Below are 23,239 nucleotides of genomic sequence, written 5' to 3'. Positions count from 1 at the left end.
TCTGGCAGGATGGTGGGGAGGATAGAAGAGAGAGAGTGTGTTAACCAGAACCAATGAAGCTGCTTGGATGAGAAGTGAATTGTCTTTCAGGAAAAAACAAAGAAAGTCCAGTTGCCTTTTGAAAAAGCGTATTTGAGACAACCATGACCTGGTTAACTGAGAATCTCCATAGGCATTGCTGCTAATACATATTTTTATTGACCATATTCCCATGATTTAAATTACATTAGGAGCTTCTGGCCTCATCTTCAGTTTGTGTGTGAGTGTGTAGACAAAGTGGACCATTGTCATATCTTTGGTGAAACCCCACCTCCATCCCACTTGAAAGTTTATTTATTACTTCATTTGAAAGCCTTCGTGTAAGCCTCTCTAGCAAGAAAAGTTAAGTGGTGACAGCCCAGGAACCAGTCTTCCTGTGTTTTCTACTTAACCTTTATCTAAAGAGATCAGACTAATTTCCTCTCGTCTTTCTGATAGGTTGTTGTGTTTTGTGTTGTGCACCACTTGGCCTTTCAGTGATTTTTAGCTCTGCACTCTCTCACACTCTTGCTCTGTTTTAAAGTTTGACAATTTAACCTTTGTTTATTTTATTTTTTTTGCAGTTTCAGAATAGGATTTATCCTGGAGTGAAGGACAAGATAAATCAGGAAAGATTTCATAAATAAATAAGAGTAACATGAACCTGTCATTTATTCCCTTTGTTACCATTCTTTTGAAGGAAGTGCAAACGCGCACACCCACACCCACAAACCCAAAATATGATCCTTCATCTTCAGTTTCATCTAAGGTATCATTACATCTAGTGCTGAATTATTGTTTGCTGATGACATTTAAGTAATATTTGATCCAGCTAGCAATAGGCAAATCTGAAATTCATTCCTTTCTCATCAGCAGTTTTGTAAAAGTTCGGATTGTCAGTGAAATGTTAGAATGTACCAGATGAATACTGTGATGTTTTTCGCACTTTTTGTGGCAATATGAAACTTGGATCACTATAATTAATTTGGGGGGAAGGCTATTTTTACTGTGAATTGCAGGGTAAAAAACCTAGGTATATTATCCTTAGATCTGCCATTGTTTCAAACACAAAGTATCTCAATCAGGAATTAGTGTGTCATAAAGAGGTCTGGGAACAGACAAAATGCATTGTTAAAGCAGTAGTATTTTTCGGTTTCTTTCCATTATATCTACCCTCTTGCCCCTCTTTGTTTGATTTTTTAAAAAAGTGAATTGCTAAGATTATTAATTTACGAACAAGTATACAGAGCACTTAATTTAAAACAATCATTCTGCACATCCTACATGGAATCCTAGCCAAACAATACCAGCTTTTTAATTAAAGCAGTCCATCACAAACTAAGCTTGGAACAAGAGGTTATTTTCTTCTCCAATTCCTTGTGCTACACTCTTAATGGCATATTGAGAAGTTGAAAATTGTTTCATGTCATCAATGAATGGCAGAGCCCTTTTTATTGCAGTTCATGGTTGGTTCATCCACACAGGAGTGTCTCAAGTTGGCCTTTGCGGATTATGTTTCAAAATGAATCCATCTCATAAACTCAATAAACTGTATCTGAAAGCACCAGGACAAGAGAAAATTTGGTGACATGGGCATAAACATCCATGTTGAGCTGTATTCAGAATATTAGCTTGACCATTTTATTTTAGAAACAGGTCAGCAACTTCATAAAATTTTACAGAGGAAATATGTACAAATAATTACTCACAACTAGCTGAATAGCTGGGTCTCTTAATATTCTGTCCCAATATTCTTGCATATTTAGTAAGAAGACAGCAAAGCATAAAATGCTAGTCAAAGTGGAAAGGTAAATGTCCCAATGGCACCCAGGTTCTTTTGAAGGTTGCAGTTGTATAGTACTCATGGTACCTAGGAAATTAACTTTTTTTCTCTGGAATGGCTAAATTGGACAGAGGGGACATTCTCTTTCTTAATAATGTTATTACTGGGAAACAGAGCAAATTTCATAGATGAGCACAGATTTCAATATAGCCGAACATCCCTTGTGCATATCCAGAACCTTTCTAGTAAACCATATAATGTAAGATATATTATTATTATTTTGAAAAAGTGACTACAGTATGCTGTGTTTGTAGAGTTGCAGTTATGGCTTGTTCCTCCTAACTAGTCTGCTACTTTCAAAAAAAAGAGAGAGAATTCTGTCATCAGTATTGAAGAAATATTCAATCCATGAAATGGCAGTAGCCCCTTATCTCAGACAGCAAAGTATCTTAGGCCAACTTTGTATGTAAGTTATAGCTTAGCCTAACTTTTGTACATTACTCATAACTAAAGATAATTTCCTCCTTATAAATACAAGGGATCCAAGTGGTAAATTTAGAAAGTAGTCCTCTGGGATTTTCAGATACCAAACTATATTGTAAAATGCTGTACAGCCTAATATTAAGAAATGACAAATATGCCTAAGATGATTTGTTTGATATCTGGTCTATGGAAAGGATATTTCTGCTAGGCTTTGTTAAATTGCCAAGGAATTCCTTGAAGTAAGAGCAGGATAGAAACATAAAAATTAAAAATGTATGATCTCTTGCCCTCAGTATTACGTTATTGAATATGCCAGTTATAGTCAGCAATTTTTATTATAGACATGGGTCTATAATAAAATTAAATCTCAGAAACTCAGTTCATTTTCAATAAATATTCATTTTCTTGTATATATTTTGTTAGAATTTTTAACATAAATAACATAAATCTTTATAAAACAGAATGTTGTCTGGGTGACATTTATAAAACTCTCCTTAACAATTCATTTCTAAAAACTATATTCCATCTGTTAATTTCATTTGATTTCCCCTATCCCTAATATATCATTTTCAACAAATATTCAACTGCAGGTGTCTATCATGCAATTTATCCTATAACTCTAGCCAGTGCTTTTTTTCTAAAAAAAAAAAAGTACGGGAACTCACACACGTCATACAACCCACCTTACCTACCCTACAAGGTTTATCTTTGAGGTTGAAAAAAAAACCTTCAATTTTTAGTGTATCTAAAAGACTAGGATTTTGTTCAATGTAAGTTAATACTATTAATGTTACCATGCACTGTGTGGCTTTAAATTGCAAGAAGGCATTTTATTAATCTTTTGGGATATTTACCACTGGCATACCCATTTAGTTTAATGAGTGAAAATGTCAGCTTTCTATGTGGAATGAAATTGGCCCAATAAAACAAAATTTGGTTGCTTGTAATAGACTGAATTATTTTTAAGAAGTTGTCAAACAAGGTGGAAAAATTTACATTTGGAGTTTAATATGGATATTGACTTGAAACAAATTAAAATTGAAACTTTGTCAGTGAACAGATTACTTTTAATTTACCTTTAAGTTAAACCCAATTTAATAAATAGATCTGATTAAACCTCATACTGTAGGTCTACCTTTACATCTGACCAATACAGAATTAATATATATTATTATTAATAATAATAATACCTCAAAATCACAAGACATTAGCTTTATTCTTATTCTTCCCTTTTGCAGTTTGCGTATAAAGTATAAAAGACTAAAAAGAGATTTTTGTAGCCTTTGAACTACCCAAGGAACCTAAACAGCAAAGTTTTGCTGTCGGGCAAGCTTCTACGCCAGCCGCCTTTCTTTCCTCTTGCTTCGCCTCTTTTTAACCTCACACCCCACCTTCTGTCAGGGAGGGCAAAAGGCTCACTCACCCTCTCGTGAAAGATGGCCTCCATGTTTATGTGTCTCCCACCGCCACCATTGGCTTCCACACCACATGGTCCAACCCAGCCAATCAAGCCACGCTCTGGCTGTGGTGCTCCAGAGCCTTATGGCTCCTCCTAGAGGAGGCAGACAGCACCGGAGGGGACCCCACTCACACCGTACCACCAGTGGGGCATTTTAAAAAAACAAATGAGGATAGGAGGGAAACAATAGAAAAAGAATGCAACTCTGGAAAATCCATTGAAAAAAGGTGTCAGAACTCCGTTCCGGTGCGTTCTATGACAAAAAAGCCCTGACTCTAGCTATAATGTTAAAATATTTGAACCATTGAAGAGAAATTTAAAGAAATACACATTTAAATGTTATTATATGAAACAACAACATCAAATAATTAAACTAAGATACTGTACATGTATAAACTTTTAATCTCTCATGCAAATTAACTCTAGTAAACTAGGATTCTATTTATTAAATGGAACAACTTCTATAACTACTACTAAATAACTATTAAAGTGATGCTACTACTCAGAGAAAGATAACTTACTCATAGGTAGGCTTAGTTTGCGACCATCCATATAAATTGTGGACATCGTAATGTCGAACTGGGTTTCCATCAGGCAGAATTTGTTCACTTTCCATACACATAGTTTTTTCATTCAGTCCCACATGTTTTCCCAGAATGTCTGAAAAAATAATAATAAATAAATAAATTCAAGGAAGTTAACAGAACCAGATATATCTGTCTGTAAATTTCTACTTTTTTAGGTAAAATGTTTTACATGGCTTGACGTATAGTGATTTCACATCAGTGAAATGTAGCATGCACAATGTGCATAATAAATTTGTGAGAGAACTCAGCCAAAGGTACATAGAAGAGATAGAATAGCACTATTTCCAAAATATTTTTTACCAGAATCATGTGTCTGACTGAATCTAAAAAAAATCATTTTAGAAAGTTTGGCTTAATCTAAATTCTGGCATGTTGATATTTTGGCCTCAAATTTACCAACATTCCAAAAAATTAGAATACAGTGTTATAATGATAATTACCTGGCATATATATAGGATTATTTAGTTCAGAGTTCCTACAACCAGTAACTGCACCATTGACAAAACTTGCAGGTTCATTCATATCCTTAAATTGTAAAACAAATAAGACACAGAGACTGTTATTAAAATATTTCACTAACATTTTATGAAGTGTATACCTGCTACTTTCTAGTTTATACCATTTGTAAAATTATGCAAATGATGTGCTATGATGAAGTAAACTGTAAAGTCCATGATAGCAGAAATTGACCATTAGCAAATAGGCAGTGCATTAGTACATATTCCTGTAGAAAGCATAAGCTTGCAATAAACCTTTATATTCATTTGAACTGCCTGGACTTCTTGATTTAGAAGGCTCTACAGGATATTTAAGTGTGTTATATATAAATCAGTGCATATATGAAATGGAATATCATAGATTTATGGATTAACATATTGAAATGGGACATAAATGAGATTTGGATTCTAAATGGATCTACTCATTTGTACTAGTAAAAAACACCAAAATCAATGACCTCATAATGCATTTCATCTGCTTTATTTATTTATTTATTTATTTATTTATTTATTTATTTATTTATTTATTTATTTATTTATTTATTTATTTATTTATTCATTCATTCATTCATTCATTCATTCATTCATTCATTCAGTTAGTTATTTAGTTATTTATCAATTTTCTATATTTTAGGTCCATTTCCCTAACTTAAAGTCTTCCAAATGAGTTAGCTTAGGAATAATTGGGAACAGAAAAATTGTGGGAATTACGAAGCTCCCCAGAAGTATAGTTTATAGTCTTAAAATAATATTTTTGTTACTGTTAAATGTGGTGTCTGAAAACACTGATTAATGTAGAAAGCGTGAACTGGAAATAATGTTACTAAATTTATCAGATAAAACATTATACAAGACAGGAACCTACAATCCATAGTCCATCAAACTTGATGCTTTGTGATTGATTGATGGGGTTATTGTAGACTTCTTCAATTTCTTTTTTCCACCACTGGGCTGTAGATTTGCGAAAAAAATCTGGGAAAGCAGTCCAAGCACTGTAAAACTGAAGAAGAGCAGAAAATGTGAAAAAGAAAATAAAACATCCCATGTATTAGAAAGTAAACCTCTGTTGATACAGTCTATAGCATTTACCTTTTGTGCAGTTTCATCACACTGTTTATTCATATTAACTATTATTATGTAATCCATTTCACAATTAATATGGCCAGGTATGCCCAATTCTATTTCTTTGTGTGTGACTTCTATTTTCTAAATGAAGAACTGCTACAGTATCTTGATCTGATTAATTACCTAAAGTTTCAGGAATATTTTGAATGTTAGTTATGCTTTTTTTTAAGGTTATATTATATCTCAATAGAAGAGAATGTTGGTAGCTCAGGGTTGACCTCTGGGATTTTGGTGCTCCATGAGTTTGGTTTTATGCTTACAGATGTTTCATTATCCAACTAGGTAACATCATCTATGTGATACAATATATTCCATCCAATATCTTCTTCACATCTAATGAGCAGAAGTTGATAAGATTTCAGAAAAGGAATGTAATCATTTCATTTTGCATATTTTAAGAACACTCTGTGCTTGCTTCATATAACATATCCATAATTTTATGCATAATCTTTAACAGTGGGTTTTTTTGTAAGAAAAAAGGTGCCAGAACACGCATCTTGTTAATCTTTTATTTTTAAAAATTATATATTCAGTTCTTAGCAGGACTGGTGGTTTCATTTTTAAATTTGGGGTCACACTTTTACACTAAAAAGTTTAAAAAGATTTTCAATTCACCAATGATTTTTTTTAAAATAAAGACATTATTTACCTTTCTACATAGTCAATTGCTGTACACACACCCACACATGTCAATTGTGTAATGAAACATAACGATCATCACCCGCAGTAAGCACTCAGTGCGCAACCACATGACCAATCACAAGCCGAGCAGTGCCACAAAGCCAAGCAGCACCATCACAACCAGTGCAGACGAAGTACACATACATCGGACTCCACATATAATCAGCCCACATGCACCATTTTAATGATTTTGCCGCTAATCTGCTACATTCAACAGGGCGTTTCAAGTCCACATGGACCAAACATCAAAATTTTCAAAAGTTATTTTTAAAACTTGGAAAATCCATCAAAAAACGGTGCCTGAACTCTGTTCTGGTGCGTTCTATGACAAAAAAACCCCCAAACACTGCCCTTTAAATAATTTCTTAAGGCTCTCTGGAATCTTTATAATTCTGTTCCTGGAATAACAGAATAGGAAGGGACCTTGGAAGTCTTCTCTATATCATTTCAGACAAGTAGTTGTCCATTCTCTTCTCAGAAATCTCCAGTGATGGAACACCCACAGCTTCTGAAGGCAAGCCCCCACTGATTAATTGTTCAGGAAATTTATTTTTATTGGTTTTCTCATTGATTAGTTTCCATCCATTGCTTCTCGGTCTACCTTCAGATACTTTGGAGAATAGGTTGGCACTCTCTTCTTTGTGGCAGCCCTTTAGATATTGGAACACTGCTATCATATCACCCTAATCCTTTTTATTATTATTATTAAACTACACTTACCCAATTCCAATAAGTAACTGAAAAATTTGCAGAGCTTACTTATGAGTAAATGTGTGTCAGGAAGCATGTTTGGAATGATAAAAAAACAATAAGGTTTTGAATGTTTCTACACTAGAATTGTTTTCTGACAAAATCCCAGACTTTTAATGAAACTCTTCCCATGCAGTAAGTATGAAAGAAAAGCCTGCTGAATCAGGTCAATGGGTCAAACATTCTGTGTCAACAATTCTTTTCCACTGCTGTATCCTAGCAGCTGGTATTTAATAGCAGACATTGGTATTAAATACTATACAAGTTAACTAAGATACTTTGCCTCATCATTGGGGGTATTGTGAAAGGATGTACATAAATTCCAATGGCGTTATAAATGAGTTTCAAAGTTCTTTGAATTTTAACCTTTGTATCTATTGCTGTGAGATTCAGGGAGCAACAACTTCGCTGTGTTTTTCTCATAATATTTCCCCATGAGGTACAAGCTTTGTGATTTTTAATCGAAATTTAATCTATCTCAAAATAAACTAGAAAATTGGCCATTCAGGCATTCAGAGATTGTACTTCCTCCAACAACCTACAGATCAGAGTACATTCATCCAGCTTCTTCCAATTGCAGATTTTCAACAATGTGACTGAAGTTATATTGGTTTTTGCTATAATTGCTGCTACTATTACTACTAAAATTTCTGTTAAGTTTTATTAGTATAAAAAATTGCTTGGAATCTTTTTACCAAAGCAGTGCATGAATAAATTACACTTACTTTCACTTTATCATCCCAGCTAAGTGATGAATTTACAACAACATCAGGAAGATATGGCCACACCTAAAATAAAAAGAACATTTGAAAATAATTAGCTTTATGAGTTAATTAAAGGAGAGGAAGATTTCTTCTTACAAATAATCCATTGTCAAAAAACTTTTGCCTTTCATTGTTACCAAAATAAGGGAAATTACATAAAAAATAAGGCAAAGGGGATAAGGCAGTTGTGACTCTAAGCTAGAGATCCTTCAGCTTGGTTGTTGACGAGATTGTAGTGCAACTGGGAACATTTGAATCCTTTTTACTCAGCAAAAATGGTGATGATGGCTTGGCATCTGCCCTGGATTGAGTTCTTAGCTGAGCAATGGAGGGAATGGGGATGCAAGTATCCTTTGTGGGCAAAGAATTTAGAGATATGGATGATGGGGCTGTTCAGTATTGGGAGTAGGAACATATGGGTGCTCCAGCAAAAAAAAGAAAAAAAACCAAACAACAATTGTAGCTTCCAGCTGTCATGTAGTTGGCATGCATAATACAGCAGCTATGTTGGTTATTGTTTTTCTCTTGCATAGAAAAGGATCTGGAATCTGCCTTAAATGTTTCAGCTTTTGACAGTTTCTTTCTTTCTTTCTTTCTTTCTTTCTTTCTTTCTTTCTTTCTTTCTTTCTTTCTTTCTTTCTTTCTTTTTTATATTTTTGTTGCTGCTGTCTGCTCTGAGATCAGTGAAGGGTACAACTATAGTAGTTATCTCTCAGTGGGAAAGATTTTTTTCTTTTCCTACAGCAATGCAGGCAAGCGTGGAGAAGGTGGGATATTGATGTGAACAACATAAGTGGTAGTGGGAAGTAGGTTGGCTGAACAGCTTTCAGACTGTTGAGCAGTATGATAAAATACCCTGGATGTCTGGGCTAGTTGCTTATTTTGAGAAGTATGTTATCTGGTTGCAAGGTAGGGTGTTTTGAAATGCAGAACATTAGCAAGAGTCAAGGGAAGTTGATGCTTTGTAGGAGGAAATGGCCGAAAATCACAATATAGCTATGAGAGGCATAGCAAATGTAACAGAAACAGGAAGGGCTGCTTTCGGAGAAGGCAGCCTTAGTATTTGATATTCATGCCACATTCCAGTCCTATCTGTTCTTCCCAAGATCTGTTCTTCAGAGTTTCTCTTTGACTCAGACCTAGCAAGACTACAGAAGATTTTCCATCTCTGGTATTGGATGAGGTAAGCACTCCATCAGTGTTGGTGCACAGTTATGGGTCCTCTTAGACTCATGACTCCTACTGGAAGGACTTTGTACAAATCTATCTTGTCTGCTAATTGTGTTTCTGGATACATATTTGTTTCTGGATCTTGCATATTTGTTAACTTGACTTGTGTATACCCATTTCACATAGAATATGTGACTCTAGGTGGCAAGTAATAAAATAGATAAAACCAATAAAATGCATAATATAATAATAGACAGCTGAGCAAATCATAAAATTACAATGGGCTATATTGCACACCAAGGGTCTCCAACCCAGGCCCAAAATCTGGTTTTCAAGGGCACACAAAGCCACTAGCAAAGAGCTAACCTAATCACACAGACAATAGTCTTCCAAAGGGTGGGCACCATGACAAAAAAGACTCTCCTTTTGGCCCCTGCTAACTGACTTTCATAAACTAACAGTATCTGTGAAGTCCTATAAGAAACCAGTCCCAAGCCATGAATGACCTTACAGGTGGTAACCAGCACTTTGAGTTGCACCCAGAAACACACTTTAACTCACAGTGCTGAATAACCAATGCAATATACTGCCTGCGACACTTGCTGCTGCATCAGCTGATGTTTCTGAAAGTTCTTCAAGGGCAAACCCATGAACAGCATGTTTCAGTATCCAGTCTGAAAATCACAAAGGTCTGAGCGACTATGAACAGACTTCACACAGTATAGGAATGAGTGCAAGTGATGTATAATCATGCAAAGTTCCTCCTATTCATGTCTGCCACCTGCTCTCCAAGCAACAGCCACAAGTCCAGAAGAACACCCAGATTGTACACTGGATCTGCCTGTGATAGTGCCATCATATCCACAATCAAAGATTAAAGATCTATGGAATCATCAGGTCAAACATCTTAGAGTTCTTAGTCTTGTTCGGACTGAAAATCTGAAGATGAAATTATTCTCGGGGATATGTTTATTTCCCTAAGACCTGGAACATGAGGAATAGTTTTCTTTGGCTATTTTTTATGATCAGACCTTGTTCTTTTTCTTACTTGTTTGATTCTATTTTATCAGACCATGCCATCTTACTGGAAATATTTTTTATTGGTTGTTTGTGTCATTAGCTGTCCAGAATTAATTAAATTGGGCATCTTCTAAGAAAGAAGGAAGGGAAGAAGGGAGGAAGGGAGGAAGGAAGGAAGGAAGGATAAGGTGAGGTGAGGTGAGGTGAGGTGAGGTGAGGTGATAAGATAAGATAAGATAAGATAAGATAAGATAAGATAAGATAAGATAAGATAAGATAAGATAAGATAAGATAAGATAAGATAAGATAAGATGATAAGATAATCTTTTTTGTCATTTTTTTTTACTGTGGGCACAACGGCACACAACAAAATGAAATTTAGTTGCCTGCTCTCAAAGTGAAACACATACATGACACACACCTAACCATACTATATACAACATATGTATAGACCCACACCCCTACATTACATAACAAATAAATATTAAATACTGTCCATCTTGAATATATAACGGAAGGAGGAAACTTGAGAGTTCACAAGGTTAATGCTGAATGGAATGAAACCAAGGCTGAATCTGGATGTTCTGCTATGGATACAAGGAAAGAAGGAAGGAAGGAAGGAAGGAAGGAAGGAAGGAAGGAAGGAAGGAAGGAAGGAAGGAAGGAAGGAAGGAAAATTGTTAGCTATATTGAGTGCTATTCTTTGGCATAAAGGCAAGGCACAAAATTACTATTATAAAATATTACCTTCCCCCACACAATATCATTGCTATTAGGCCACTTAATGAAAACATCATCCTGAAGTCCTCTGGTGAAAGCAGGGTAATCAGTTTCATTTCCTGAGATGGCTGGATCCTGAAATGAAACAGTATGCTCTTTAGATTTATATCTAAATCTAGGAAGTCCAACATACAGCACAGGCAATCCTATAGTGGAAATATAACAGCTGTGGAAATGACAAATATAACTTCTTTCTTTCTTTCTTTCTTTCTTTCTTTCTTTCTTTCTTTCTTTCTTTCTTTCTTTCTTTCTTTCTTTCTTTCTTTCTTTCTTTCTTTCTTTCTTTCTTTCTGATTATTGTTGATGCCTGGTGATTGCCTGGACAAGTTCCTTCAGTTTTCTTGGCAAGATTTTTGAGAAGTGGTTTGTCATTTCTACATATAAGAGAGAGTGACCCAACATCAGTCAGCTAGCTTTGTACCTAAGGCAGGACTAGAATTCATAATCTCGCTCTTTCTAGCCTGATGTTTTAACCATTACACCAAACTGGAGTTCTAGACTGCTATGATGAGGTCAAATAAATGGAAGGGATTATTGAAAGATTTTCCTGACAGTTTGGGAGTCACCCTGATATAGAAAGACTATGTTACAGGAGGCAACACACATTTCACATGGAAGAACTTCACATTGTCCAAATGTATTTCCACTTCTGGTCTGTAGGAGCAAGCTCTATAGACTTTCCTCACAACCTACTCTATAGTGAAAAGTTAGAATGTGTAAATGGGACTGTGAAGTAGAAGAGAACAAAAAGATATAGCTAATTCCCTTTTTCTTAGAAGCAGTATTTCCTTCAAATCTTAACTGAAGTAAAGATTGAATTTAAGAGAATTTATACATTTACTATGGTCAAAATGGAAACAGGACACAGGAGAAACCTCTGTGCTTAGATTTAGTATTCCAACATTATTATTATTATTATTTATTAAATTTTTATACCGCCCTTCTCCCGAAGGACTCAGGGCGGTGAACAGGGCATATCTTAAAACTACAAAAATACAAAAATTAAAAAAGAATTAAATTATTGCCCACAATAAAAACAATAAAAATATATATAAATATTAAAACCCTAAGTGATTCCCCATCAGGCCAGGCCAGCTTGTTCAAATAAATGGGTCTTTAACCCGCGAAGGAAGGAGTGGAGATCCGGTGCCATCCGGAGCTCAACTGGCAGCTGGTTCCACAAAGCCGGAGCGCCCACAGAGAAGGCCCTCCCCCTGGGGGCCACCAGCCGACATTCTCTGACTGGAGGCACCCTGAGGAGGCCCTCTCTGTGGGAACGCATGGGGCGGAGGGGAGTTGACGCCGGCAGCAGGTGGTCCCCGAGGTATTCCGGACCCATGCCATGTAAGGACTTAAAAACCATCACTAAGACCTTGAACCTCACCCGGAAGACAACTGGTAACCAATGCAGCTCGCGGAGCAAAGGTGTAACATGGGAGTACCGGGAAACTCCCAAGACAACTCTCGCGGCCGCATTCTGTACCAGTTGGAGCCTCCGAGTGGTCTTCAAGGGAAGCCCCATGTAGAGAGCATTGCAATAGTCAAGACGAGAGGTCACGAGCACATGAGTGACCGTACACAGGGCATCCCAGTCTAGATAGGGCTGCAACTGCCGCACCAGGCGAACCTGTGCGAAAGCCCCCCTGGTCACGGCTACTACATGATCTTCTAAGGTGAGCCGTGCATCAAGGAGGACTCCCAAGTTGTGAGCCCTATCTACGGGGGGTAAAGACTCACCCCCCATAGAAAGTGATGGAACGTTTTGAATGTCCTGGGATGCCGGAATGTACAGCCACTCAGTCTTGTCAGGGTTGAGTTGAAGTCTGTTCCTCCCCATCCAGACCCGAACCGCCTCCAGGCAACGGGACATCACAGCGAGGGCATCACTGGGGTGGTTTGGGGTCGAAATGAAAAGTTGGGTATCATCAGCATATTGATGATACCCAACTCCAAAACCACGAATGATCTCACCCAGCGGTTTCATGTAGATGTTGAACAGGAGAGGCGAGAGAACCGAACCCTGAGGAACTCCACAAACGAGAGACCTAGGGGCCGATCTCTGCCCCCCTGCCAACACCGACTGCGAACGTCCCAGGAGATAGGAGGAGAACCACCGAAGAACTGTGCCTCCCACTCCCCTGAGACGCCGCAGCAGGATACCATGGTCGATGGTATCGAAAGCCGCCGAGAGGTCTAATAGGACCAGGACAGAGGAATATCCCCTATCCCGGGCCCTCCAGAGATCATTCACCAGAGCGACCAATGCCGTCTCCGTGCTGTACCCGGGCCTGAAACCCGATTGGTACGGGTCCAGATAATCCGCTTCATCCAGGACCAGAGGGAGCTGATGCGCCACTACACTCTCAACAACCTTCGCAAGAAAGCGAAGGTTGGAGACTGGACGAAAGTTGTTCAAGACAGCTGGGTCCAAGGCAGGCTTCTTGAGGAGAGGTCTCACCACCACCTCCTTCAAGACAGTGGGGAAATTACCCTCACTCAAAGAAGCAGATATCACCGCCTGGAACCAGCCTCGTGTCCTCTCCCTGGCTGCATAAACCAGCCAGGAAGGGCACGGATCCAATAAACATGTGGTGGAGCTCAACCTCCCCATAATCCTGTCCACTTCATCAGGGGTCACAGAATCAAACTCCTCCCAGATAACATTGACAAGACCGCCCGTGTCCTGATCGTCAGACTCTGCCCAGCTGGAGTCCAAACCGGTCCGAATCCGAGCGATTTTATCCGACAGATGTTGACCAAACTCCTCAGCACCACCCTGCAAGGGATCCTCCCTCACCTCCTGATTAAGGAGGGAGCGAGTCACCCTAAACAGGGCGGCCGGGCGATTATCTGCGGACGCGATGAGGGCAGAGAAGTAATTGCACCTCGCTGCCCTCATCGCTGTGAGATAAGACCTAATATAGGTTCTTAACCGCAACCGGTTGGATTCGGATCGGCTGGACCTCCAGCAGCTCTCTAGGCCCCGTTTCCAACGCTTCATCTCCCGGAGCTCCGCGGAGAACCATGGAGCTCGATGGGATCTGCACCGGGTCAGGGGCTGCAGGGGTACAACTCGGTCCAGTGCCTCAGTGGCTGCCCTTTCCCAGGCTTCCACTAAGGCATCCGCCGAGCTGTGAGCGACGGAGGCAGGTGGGGATCCCAGCGCTGCCTGGAACCCGAGAGGGTCCATTAAGCGTCTGGGGCGGTACCATCTAGTTGGTTCCGCATCCCCACGGTGGGGGGTGGCAAGACGGAAGACCAGCCGCAGGAGGTGATGATCGGTCCATGACAGGGGCATAATAAATGGAGAGCCCCCACCAAGATCATCCAACCACCGTCCAGATAAAAAAACCAAGTCAAGGGTGTGGCCTCCCTCATGAGTTGGTTCAGAAATTACCTGCGTCAGGTCCATGGCTGTCATGGAAGCCATGAACTCCCGGGCTAACTCAGATGACCCTCCCAGGGATGGTAGATTGAAGTCACCCAAAACTAGAAGTTTGGGGAACTCAATCACCAAACCGGAGAGGACATCGAGTAGCACGGGCAGGGCTGCCGCTGTGTGACTAGGCGAAACGTACACCAGCAGCAAGCCCAACTGCGCCCCCGAACCAAACCTCAAAAAGAGAGACTCACACCCGACTATCTGAGGAACGGTGGTCTCCTGCGGACATAAGGTCTCCCTAATAACAACCGCCACTCCCCCGCCCCTACCTTGAGCCCAAGGCTGGTGTAACGCTCGGAAACCTGGTGGGCAAAGGTCAACCAAAGGGACCCCACCCTCTGGACCCAACCAGGTCTCGGTGATACAAGCCAGGTCCGCATGCTCACCCTCCACCAGATCCCGCACAAGGGGAGCCTTATTAACCACGGACCTGGCATTCAGGTACACCAGCCGGAGCTCAGGAGGCTGCACATCCTCACTCCCGGCACCTCGGGGAAGAACCAGAGGGTCGGAGCGCCTCACCGCTCGCAAACAGCGGAGACGGCCCTCCCGGTAACGATACGGCCCTCTGTCCATACGCCTGCTGCCATACCCCAGTGTCGTGGGAATCGGTAATCCCACGACCCGCTCCAGAGCCCCAGATGTAACCACAACCCGCTCCCCCCGAACGCCGTCAGACCCAGGCCTGGCCTGCAACACGGTTGTATGGCCACCCCCCACAGCCAGACAACCATCAATCACAATCAAATTACTGTTATGATAATTTTGCATTAAAAAATATCCTTATGTGTAGAGAATCAGAGAAATGACTTTAGAGAAAATAATCAACAACTTTACACAACCAAAGAGGGATGAAATATTTCTTAAGTCTTAGGAAACCCTAGGAAATTACTAATGTGCTCAGATATCTAAAAAAGCAAAGAAAGCCATCCAGAGATACACATTGTCATAACTGGGATCAATGGATGGATGGATGGATGGATGGATGGATGGATGGATGGATAATTGTGTCTGTGTTGTTGTTAGATTAAGCAACTAGTCTGAACAATTAATGAAGAGCGCTTACCAAAATGATGACAAATCTCATTCCATCCTTTTTTATTCTGTTAATCAGAGCTGGAAGATTTGCAAAATTGGGACTTAAAGTGAAATCCAACTGCCGCTCCATGTAGTCAATATCGGCATATTGTACATCCTAAGGAAAACAGATAATTTTGTGAAGTGATGTGCATTTTTAATAACAAACCCATTATAAACTATTCATTTTCAAATAAACAAACAAACAAATAAACAAAATAAATGAAACATCAAAGAACAAAAGACTACTGCATCACTAACATTTGTTTTTTTTAGAACTTCTGTTAAATCCAGTACACGTTTGTTTTTAGACCGGTAGTGCTGTTATTATCCATAAGAAATAACTGATATTATAACTTTGTCAGACTGACATTTAATCTCTTTCTATTTTAACATTTCTTTTGAATTGCTGACTTTTCAAATATTTATCCAGAGCTTTTAGGTGTTTTAGCAGCTCTAGAAAAGTTTTTGTTTCATACTACCATAATTTAGCATAATGATAATGCATAGCTTCTTATTCATATGAAACTAACTCAAGTAATTTCATAACATTCTCCTTTTTTGGATAGAAAGCTGTGAAAAAAATGCTCATTTTTGAATAACTTACATATGATATGTTAGCTGCTTTCATGTTATCATACAATTCAGATATTTCTGCATCATCTTTGTAGCCATATCGACACAACTGGAATCCCAAACCCCAATATGGAGGTAAAACTGGACGTCCAACGAGCTAATAAAAAACCAAAAGGAAATAGGGATTATATGTTCTATGTTTTGTTGGCATAATAAGGAATGTTATAATCACATTTTAGAGTAGAATTTTTGTAATAAGAGTTCTTACTGCAGTATATTTTTGAACAACTTGTTCTGGAGTTGGACCCAAAACCATGTAAAAGTCCAAAATTCCTCCAATGGTACGGTAGGTTAAAGCAGGAGTTGGCTGGAATTTTACCTCTGAAAATTCACAAAGGGGAAATAAATATTACATAGCACCTGAAAGTACTGTTATATAAAATAAAAAAATCAAACAATAAAAATGAAAATCACTCCTCTGTCATTTCACCTCCGAGATGAGCAGCCTGATGTACAATCTTCTCCCTTGAAATCACAGGAAATGTGTTGTATCTCATCTGAGACATTTCCCAGCAAGAGGAACCAGGTAACTGTATCAAATTATTTGCTTTGCCTAAGCTATTTCACAAATAATAGTAATCTGTTGTTTAACTTGAAATAACATATGCTAAAAACAGACATACAGTGTCACATTTGTGATGGCAGATTTATATGCCATCACAAATATTTATATATATTTATATATTTATATATATATATATATATATATATATATATATATATATATATATATATATATATATATATATATATATATGTGTGTGTGTGTGTGTGTGTGTGTGTGTGTGTGTGTGTGTGTGTGTGTGTAAATTACTAACAAAGAATTAAAGGGAAACTGGGATGCATTTCTGACTCCTTAGTCGTCCTCAGCCAGCCATACCCTTCTGAGATTCGAACCAGGGCTGATTGCATATATATGTTTTCTGAGGTTTTCGCGGGTGTTCGTATGTGGATCTTTGGTTATTCGGGTTTTTCCCCGCGTAGAACTAAAGGTGTAGGGGCGACGTTTCGACGGAATCCCATCCATCATCATCAGGCTGGTGGCTTCTGCTTCCTTCTTCTGGGAGAAGCATGTGGCTGTTTGTTCCTCTTTTTTAAACTGCCAGAGGGGGTGTGTTCTGTGGGTGGAGGTGTGCTCTGATTGGGTGGGGGAGTAAGTGTGTTCTGATTGGGTGGGAGTGTGTTTTGAATGGTGGGTGTGTTCTGATTGGGTGGGGGTGTGTTTTGAGTGGCTGATGTTGCAGCTGTAGTTAGGTTTCTGTTTTGTGGTTGTGCCTCGTTATCATTGTGGGTTCGGATTTGCTTTTTGAATGGTTGTGTGGTGGTGATGTCCTGTGGTGTTATCATGATTTTGGGTCTATCATTCTTGGTGGTTGGGACTTGTCTGTCAATCCACTTTAAACCCCTCCAAACCACACAATAAGCAAACTGACACCCACTATAAAAACATGGCACCACCACAAACACGAAGCCGAACAAAAGCAGCACAACTCACCAGCTCAGGTCTAAGGCTGGCAGCTGAGACCAGCCCATCCACTCAAAACACACCCCCACCCAATCAGAACACACCCACTATTCAAAACACACTCCCACCCAATCAGAACACACTTACTCCCCCACCCAATCAGAGCACACCTCCACCCACAGAACACACCCCCTCTGGCAGTTTAAAAAAGAGGAACAAACAGCCACATGCTTCTCCCAGAAGAAGGAAGAAGAAGCCACCAGCCTGATGATGACGGATGGGATTCCGTCGAAACGTCGCCCCTACACCTTTAGTTCTGCGTGGGGAAAAACCCGAATAACCAAAGATGCACATACGAACACCCGCGAAAACCTCAGAAAACAAATATCTTACCTCTACGGGGAGGAAATCCACCAGCTAACTAGGACCTATGAAAAACTCGAAGTACGAAGAGCTTCCATTCTGTGTGACCTCACATTCCTACGCAACTGCCGAGATCAAAATTTAATCCCCACATCCTTCCAATTGAAATTCCACTCCAACTCTGCAGCCATCAAACACATCCTGATAAGAACTGAACTGGCCCTAATCAGAAATGAACTCCACACAAAAAGATTCCTCCTGGACCGAATCAACAGAGACCTCCTCACACTTCACCTCAAACTCAGCAACAAGATCCACCCCACACTTTGGGACAAATTCAAACAAATCGCTGTCTGGAGAGCTGAAACAGAGACTGCCTACAAAACAGACACACACACCAATAAACTCCGAAGACTAAAGGAACGCCAGAAACAAACCCCTCCTCTCTCACAGCAACACATGAAACAAACTGTGCACAACATCTCAGATAGGATTCTCACCAAAGCCAAAACCAACGTCCTGTCTAAAGGATTTAATTTTGCAGTCGCTCCCAAACACATTCCCACGGAAACCATTATATGCGGAGTCGAATCCAGCCTGACCAAAATTAACCCTGATGACGCCAACAAAATCAGACTCGAAGTGACCAACATCCTCTGCACCAGCAAACCACCCAAAAGCAACTTACCCAAAGAGGAACAGACAGCACTACTTAACCTAAAAAATGACACCAGCATAATCATTCTGCCAGCAGACAAAGGCAACGCCACGGTGGTAATGAACTCATCTGACTACCATACCAAATTATCCAACCTACTCCAAGACTCCACATACAAACTCCTCAAGACAGATCCCACCACCTACCTGGAAAAAACCACAAAATCCAAAATAAAAGCCACCCCCATCAGTGAAGAGATCCAGAAAACAATCATTCCCAGAGAAAAATCATCCAGATGTCCTAAGCTCTATGGTCTGCCCAAGATACACAAAGAAGGAACCCCACTCAGACCCATAGTCAGCTCCATAGGCTCACCTCTACAAAATCTAGCCAAATTTCTTGCCAAACAACTACAGCCTTACGCAAATTCCATCACCTCACACGTACAAGATTCATTCCAATTCATAGAGATCATATGTAAACTAAACTTACAGCCCTGTGACCTACTTGTGAGCTTCGATGTCGTATCCCTCTTCACCCAAGTGCCAATCAAAGAAGCCTTGACAGCTATCCTAAATAAATACAACCCCCCAAAACACATCCTAGATCTGACCAACCACTGCCTATCTAACACATACTTCATCTACAATGGACAAAGATACAAACAAATGGAAGGAGCACCCATGGGATCACCCCTTTCACCTGTCATCGCAAACCTCTACATGGAACACTTTGAAACCCTCGCTCTAGAAAAATCCAACCACAAACCCAAACTCTGGCTCAGATACGTAGATGACACCTTCGTAATCTGGCCACACGGCAAAGAAAAACTGGATGACTTCCTCACACACCTCAATAGCCTACACCCCAAAATACAATTCACTATGGAAACAGAAGCTAACAATCAACTCCCCTTCCTTGATGTCTTAGTCTACAAGAAATCCAATGGCTCCCTAGGACACACTATCTACCATAAAAAAACACACAAAAACCGCTATCTGAACGCACTCTCACACCACCACCCAGCACAGATCAACTCCGTAGCCAAGACACTCATCTCCAGAACAAAACACCTAGCTGATGAACAACACCAAAAAACCGAACTACACACTCTCACTAATGTACTAACAGCCAATGGATTCCAAAGAAACACGATTACCAACTTAATCTGAAGAGAGACACCCACAAAAACCCAAGACAGAGAACAAGAAAATGGCAAAGCCCTCCTCCCATACTTAAAAGGGACCACAGACAGAATCAGTAAGGTCCTCCAAAAACACAACATTAAAACAGCATTCTACACAGACAGAAAAATATCCACCATCCTAAGAAACCCCAAGGACATAATTGGCTTAGAAAACCAAGGAGTATACGAAATCCCATGCACCACCTGCCCCACCACATACATCGGACAGACCAACAGAAGAATAAGTGCACGCATTGAAGAGCACAAAAACTCACTCAGAAAAGGAGAACAAACTTCATCCCTGGTCCAACACTTTGAAGCCACGGGACATGAAATTGATTTTAAAAAAACCAAAACTATCGCCAAAATTGAACATTTTAACAACAGAATAATCAGAGAAGCCATTGAGATAGAAAAACGCCCCCACAGCATAAACAAACGAGATGATACCTCTCGCCTACCAACCATTTGGAAACCCGCCTTGATTGACAGACGAGTCCCAACCACCAAGAATGATAGACCCAAACTCATGATAACACCACATGACATCACCACCACACAACCATTCAAAAAGCAAATCCGAACCCACAATGATAACGAGGCACAACCACAAAACAGAAACCTAACTACAGCTGCAACATCAGCCACTTTAAACCACTCCAAACCACACAATAAGCAAACTGACACCCACTATAAAAACATGGCACCACCACAAACACGAAGCCGAACAAAAGCAGCACAACTCACCAGCTCAGGTCTAAGGCTGGCAGCTGAGACCAGCCCATCCACTCAAAACACACCCCCACCCAATCAGAACACACCCACCATTCAAAACACACTCCCACCCAATCAGAACACACTTACTCCCCCACCCAATCAGAGCACACCACCCACAGAACACACCCCCTCTGGCAGTTTAAAAAAGAGGAACAAACAGCCACATGCTTCTCCCAGAAGAAGGAAGAAGAAGCCACCAGCCTGATGATGACGGATGGGATTCCGTCGAAACGTCGCCCCTACACCTTTAGTTCTACGCGGGGAAAAACCCGAATAACCAAAGATGCACATACGAACACCCGCGAAAACCTCAGAAAACAAATATATATATATATATATATATATATATATATATATATATATATATATATATATATATATATATATATATATATATATATATATATATATATATATATATATATATGATTGTTTTAGCTATTTGCTTGCAGATGGATAAATATTTCAGACTGAGCAAGAAAATAAGAACTGATTTGGCCTATGAATTAATGTTCACCAATATAATATTCATTATATTAGTTAAGAACAGACACTAGGAAATGAACAAAAGCTTACCCATTCCATTACTGTTCAACAATAGGACTCCATGAGCATTGCCATCCTCTTCCAAGGCCATATAAAAAGGGTGAACTCCATAAGTGTTAAATCTATACTATGGGCATAAAGATTTGTTTAAAAAATGTCATAATTAAATGCATTGTTTAGCATATATATTTTATTGCCAGCCTGTGAATATCAATGGAATACAATAAATTACATTCTCAATACAGCATATTTTGTGTGGACCTGAGTAAAGTGTGAATATTTTAGATTTCTTGGCTATCTTTGATGCCATCACCATTGAAATCCTTCTGAACTGCCTTCCAGCTGGGGATCTAGAACAATATTCTGCAATGGTGCCACTCTTATCTTAGAGAGTGGCTCCAGGCATTGTTTTTGTGGGAAGCGTGGTTAAATAGTTTTAAGGATGCCTCGTGGGTTAATCCTCTCCTATTAGTTTTCAACATCCACTTGAAGACAATGGAAGAAGTCATCTATTGGTTTAAGGTGAAGTGTGCTCAGTATGTAAATGATACTTAAGACTGCATAGCCTACGGGCTGGTCCTGATGTTTGGAAATAGTTAGGATTGGGATTGGATAGGACAAACGTATGTTGATCCCTGAAGCATGAACCCAAGGAGTTGCTACTTGGTTATTGTGCTTTCCACTCCTTAAAAAGGAAGCACTACCTGTGAGAAGTAGATTTATAAGATGGAGGTCATTCTGGACTCAGAGTAATTGCTGGATGGGCTGGTGGAAATATGGCCAAGAGGATTTGGTATAGCTTCAGGGGCAGCCCTATGAGGTGTACAGGGAGTTCATAAAATTACACGTTACCTCGTTATTATTTGGCTAAATTGCTGCAAAGTGTTCTACTAGCCTGCTTTTGAAGCCCGCTTGGCTGTGATAATTGCTATGGAATATAGTGGCTTGCTTACTAATTAGTGCTGAGCGCCAAAGAATTGAGGCCTTTGAACTATGGTGCTGGAGAAGACTCCTGTGAGTCCCTTGGACTGCAAGGCATTCAAACTGGTCAGTCCTAGAAGAGATCAACCCTGATTGCTCTTTAGAAGACCAGATCCTGAAGCTGAAACTCAAATACTTTGGCCACCTAATGAGAAGGAAGGACTCACTGGAGAAGAGCCTAATGCTGGGAAAGATTGAAGGCAAGAGAAGAAGGGGACGACAGAGAATGAGGTGGCTGGATGGAGTCACTGAAGCAGTAGGCATGAGCTTAAATGGACTCCAGAAGATGGTAGAGGACAGGAAGGCCTGGAGGAACGTTGTCCATAGGGTCACGATGGGTCGGACATGACTTCGCAACAAACAACAACAAATTGAGAACTATTACACCAATGCTACAATATTGCTAGTAGATTTCCAAGCTCATTCCAAATTCACCAAATTCAAGTAATGCTTTGACCTATAAAGCCCTACTGTATTTACCTGGGCATGCAGAACTCCCTTTTCTACTTCATCTATGCTATTATATATTCTATGAAAAACTTTTGCTGATTCCCAAAGTGAGGGGGGACTGAAGCTGGGCAGTCAATTCTGTGATGTGGTTTGGTACTGTGGGATAGTCTCCCCTCATGTGAACTTGCCCCATTATTAACCACTTTCTAGAAATTGATAAAGGTGGAACTTTTCCAGACAATTGTAGTTTGACTGTATGTTTTTGTCATATACTGTAATACTTTGTACTTACTTTTTTACTTGATTTATTTTATTTAGAATTGATTATATTCTAAGCAGTCTAAGTACAAAAAAATAAAACAATAAAACAATAAAAATTGTAACACACGAATGGTTTCATTTATTATTACTCACTAGCATGGCCATTTTAATTTAATTTATTGATTATCAATATTGACTACTGTAGACTTTTAATATGCCTTTTGTTATGTTACTAACTGCCTGGAGCCATTGCAAAATACAGTGATGTACAAGAATGCTA

General features: G+C 39.6%; 1 protein-coding gene across 1 annotated transcript in view; it reads right to left on the bottom strand.

Annotated features, from left to right (window-relative positions):
• Window positions 1-23,239, bottom strand: part of SI (sucrase-isomaltase) — a 132,996-nt gene that overhangs the window by 21,512 nt on the left and 88,245 nt on the right. The window contains exons 29-37 of the mRNA XM_083364319.1: window positions 21,298-21,394; window positions 16,481-16,593; window positions 16,244-16,369; window positions 15,626-15,754; window positions 11,085-11,192; window positions 8,109-8,171; window positions 5,693-5,827; window positions 4,771-4,855; window positions 4,265-4,403 (exon numbers count right to left, since the gene is read on the bottom strand). Coding sequence (XP_083220445.1) covers window positions 4,265-4,403; window positions 4,771-4,855; window positions 5,693-5,827; window positions 8,109-8,171; window positions 11,085-11,192; window positions 15,626-15,754; window positions 16,244-16,369; window positions 16,481-16,593; window positions 21,298-21,394 — 995 coding nt within the window. The remainder of the gene's footprint in view (window positions 1-4,264; window positions 4,404-4,770; window positions 4,856-5,692; window positions 5,828-8,108; window positions 8,172-11,084; window positions 11,193-15,625; window positions 15,755-16,243; window positions 16,370-16,480; window positions 16,594-21,297; window positions 21,395-23,239) is intronic.

Source organism: Vipera ursinii, assembly GCF_947247035.1.
Source record: "Vipera ursinii genome assembly, chromosome: 5".
Classification (NCBI taxonomy): domain Eukaryota; kingdom Metazoa; phylum Chordata; class Lepidosauria; order Squamata; family Viperidae; genus Vipera; species Vipera ursinii.
This window is presented reverse-complemented; position numbering and strand designations above follow the sequence as displayed.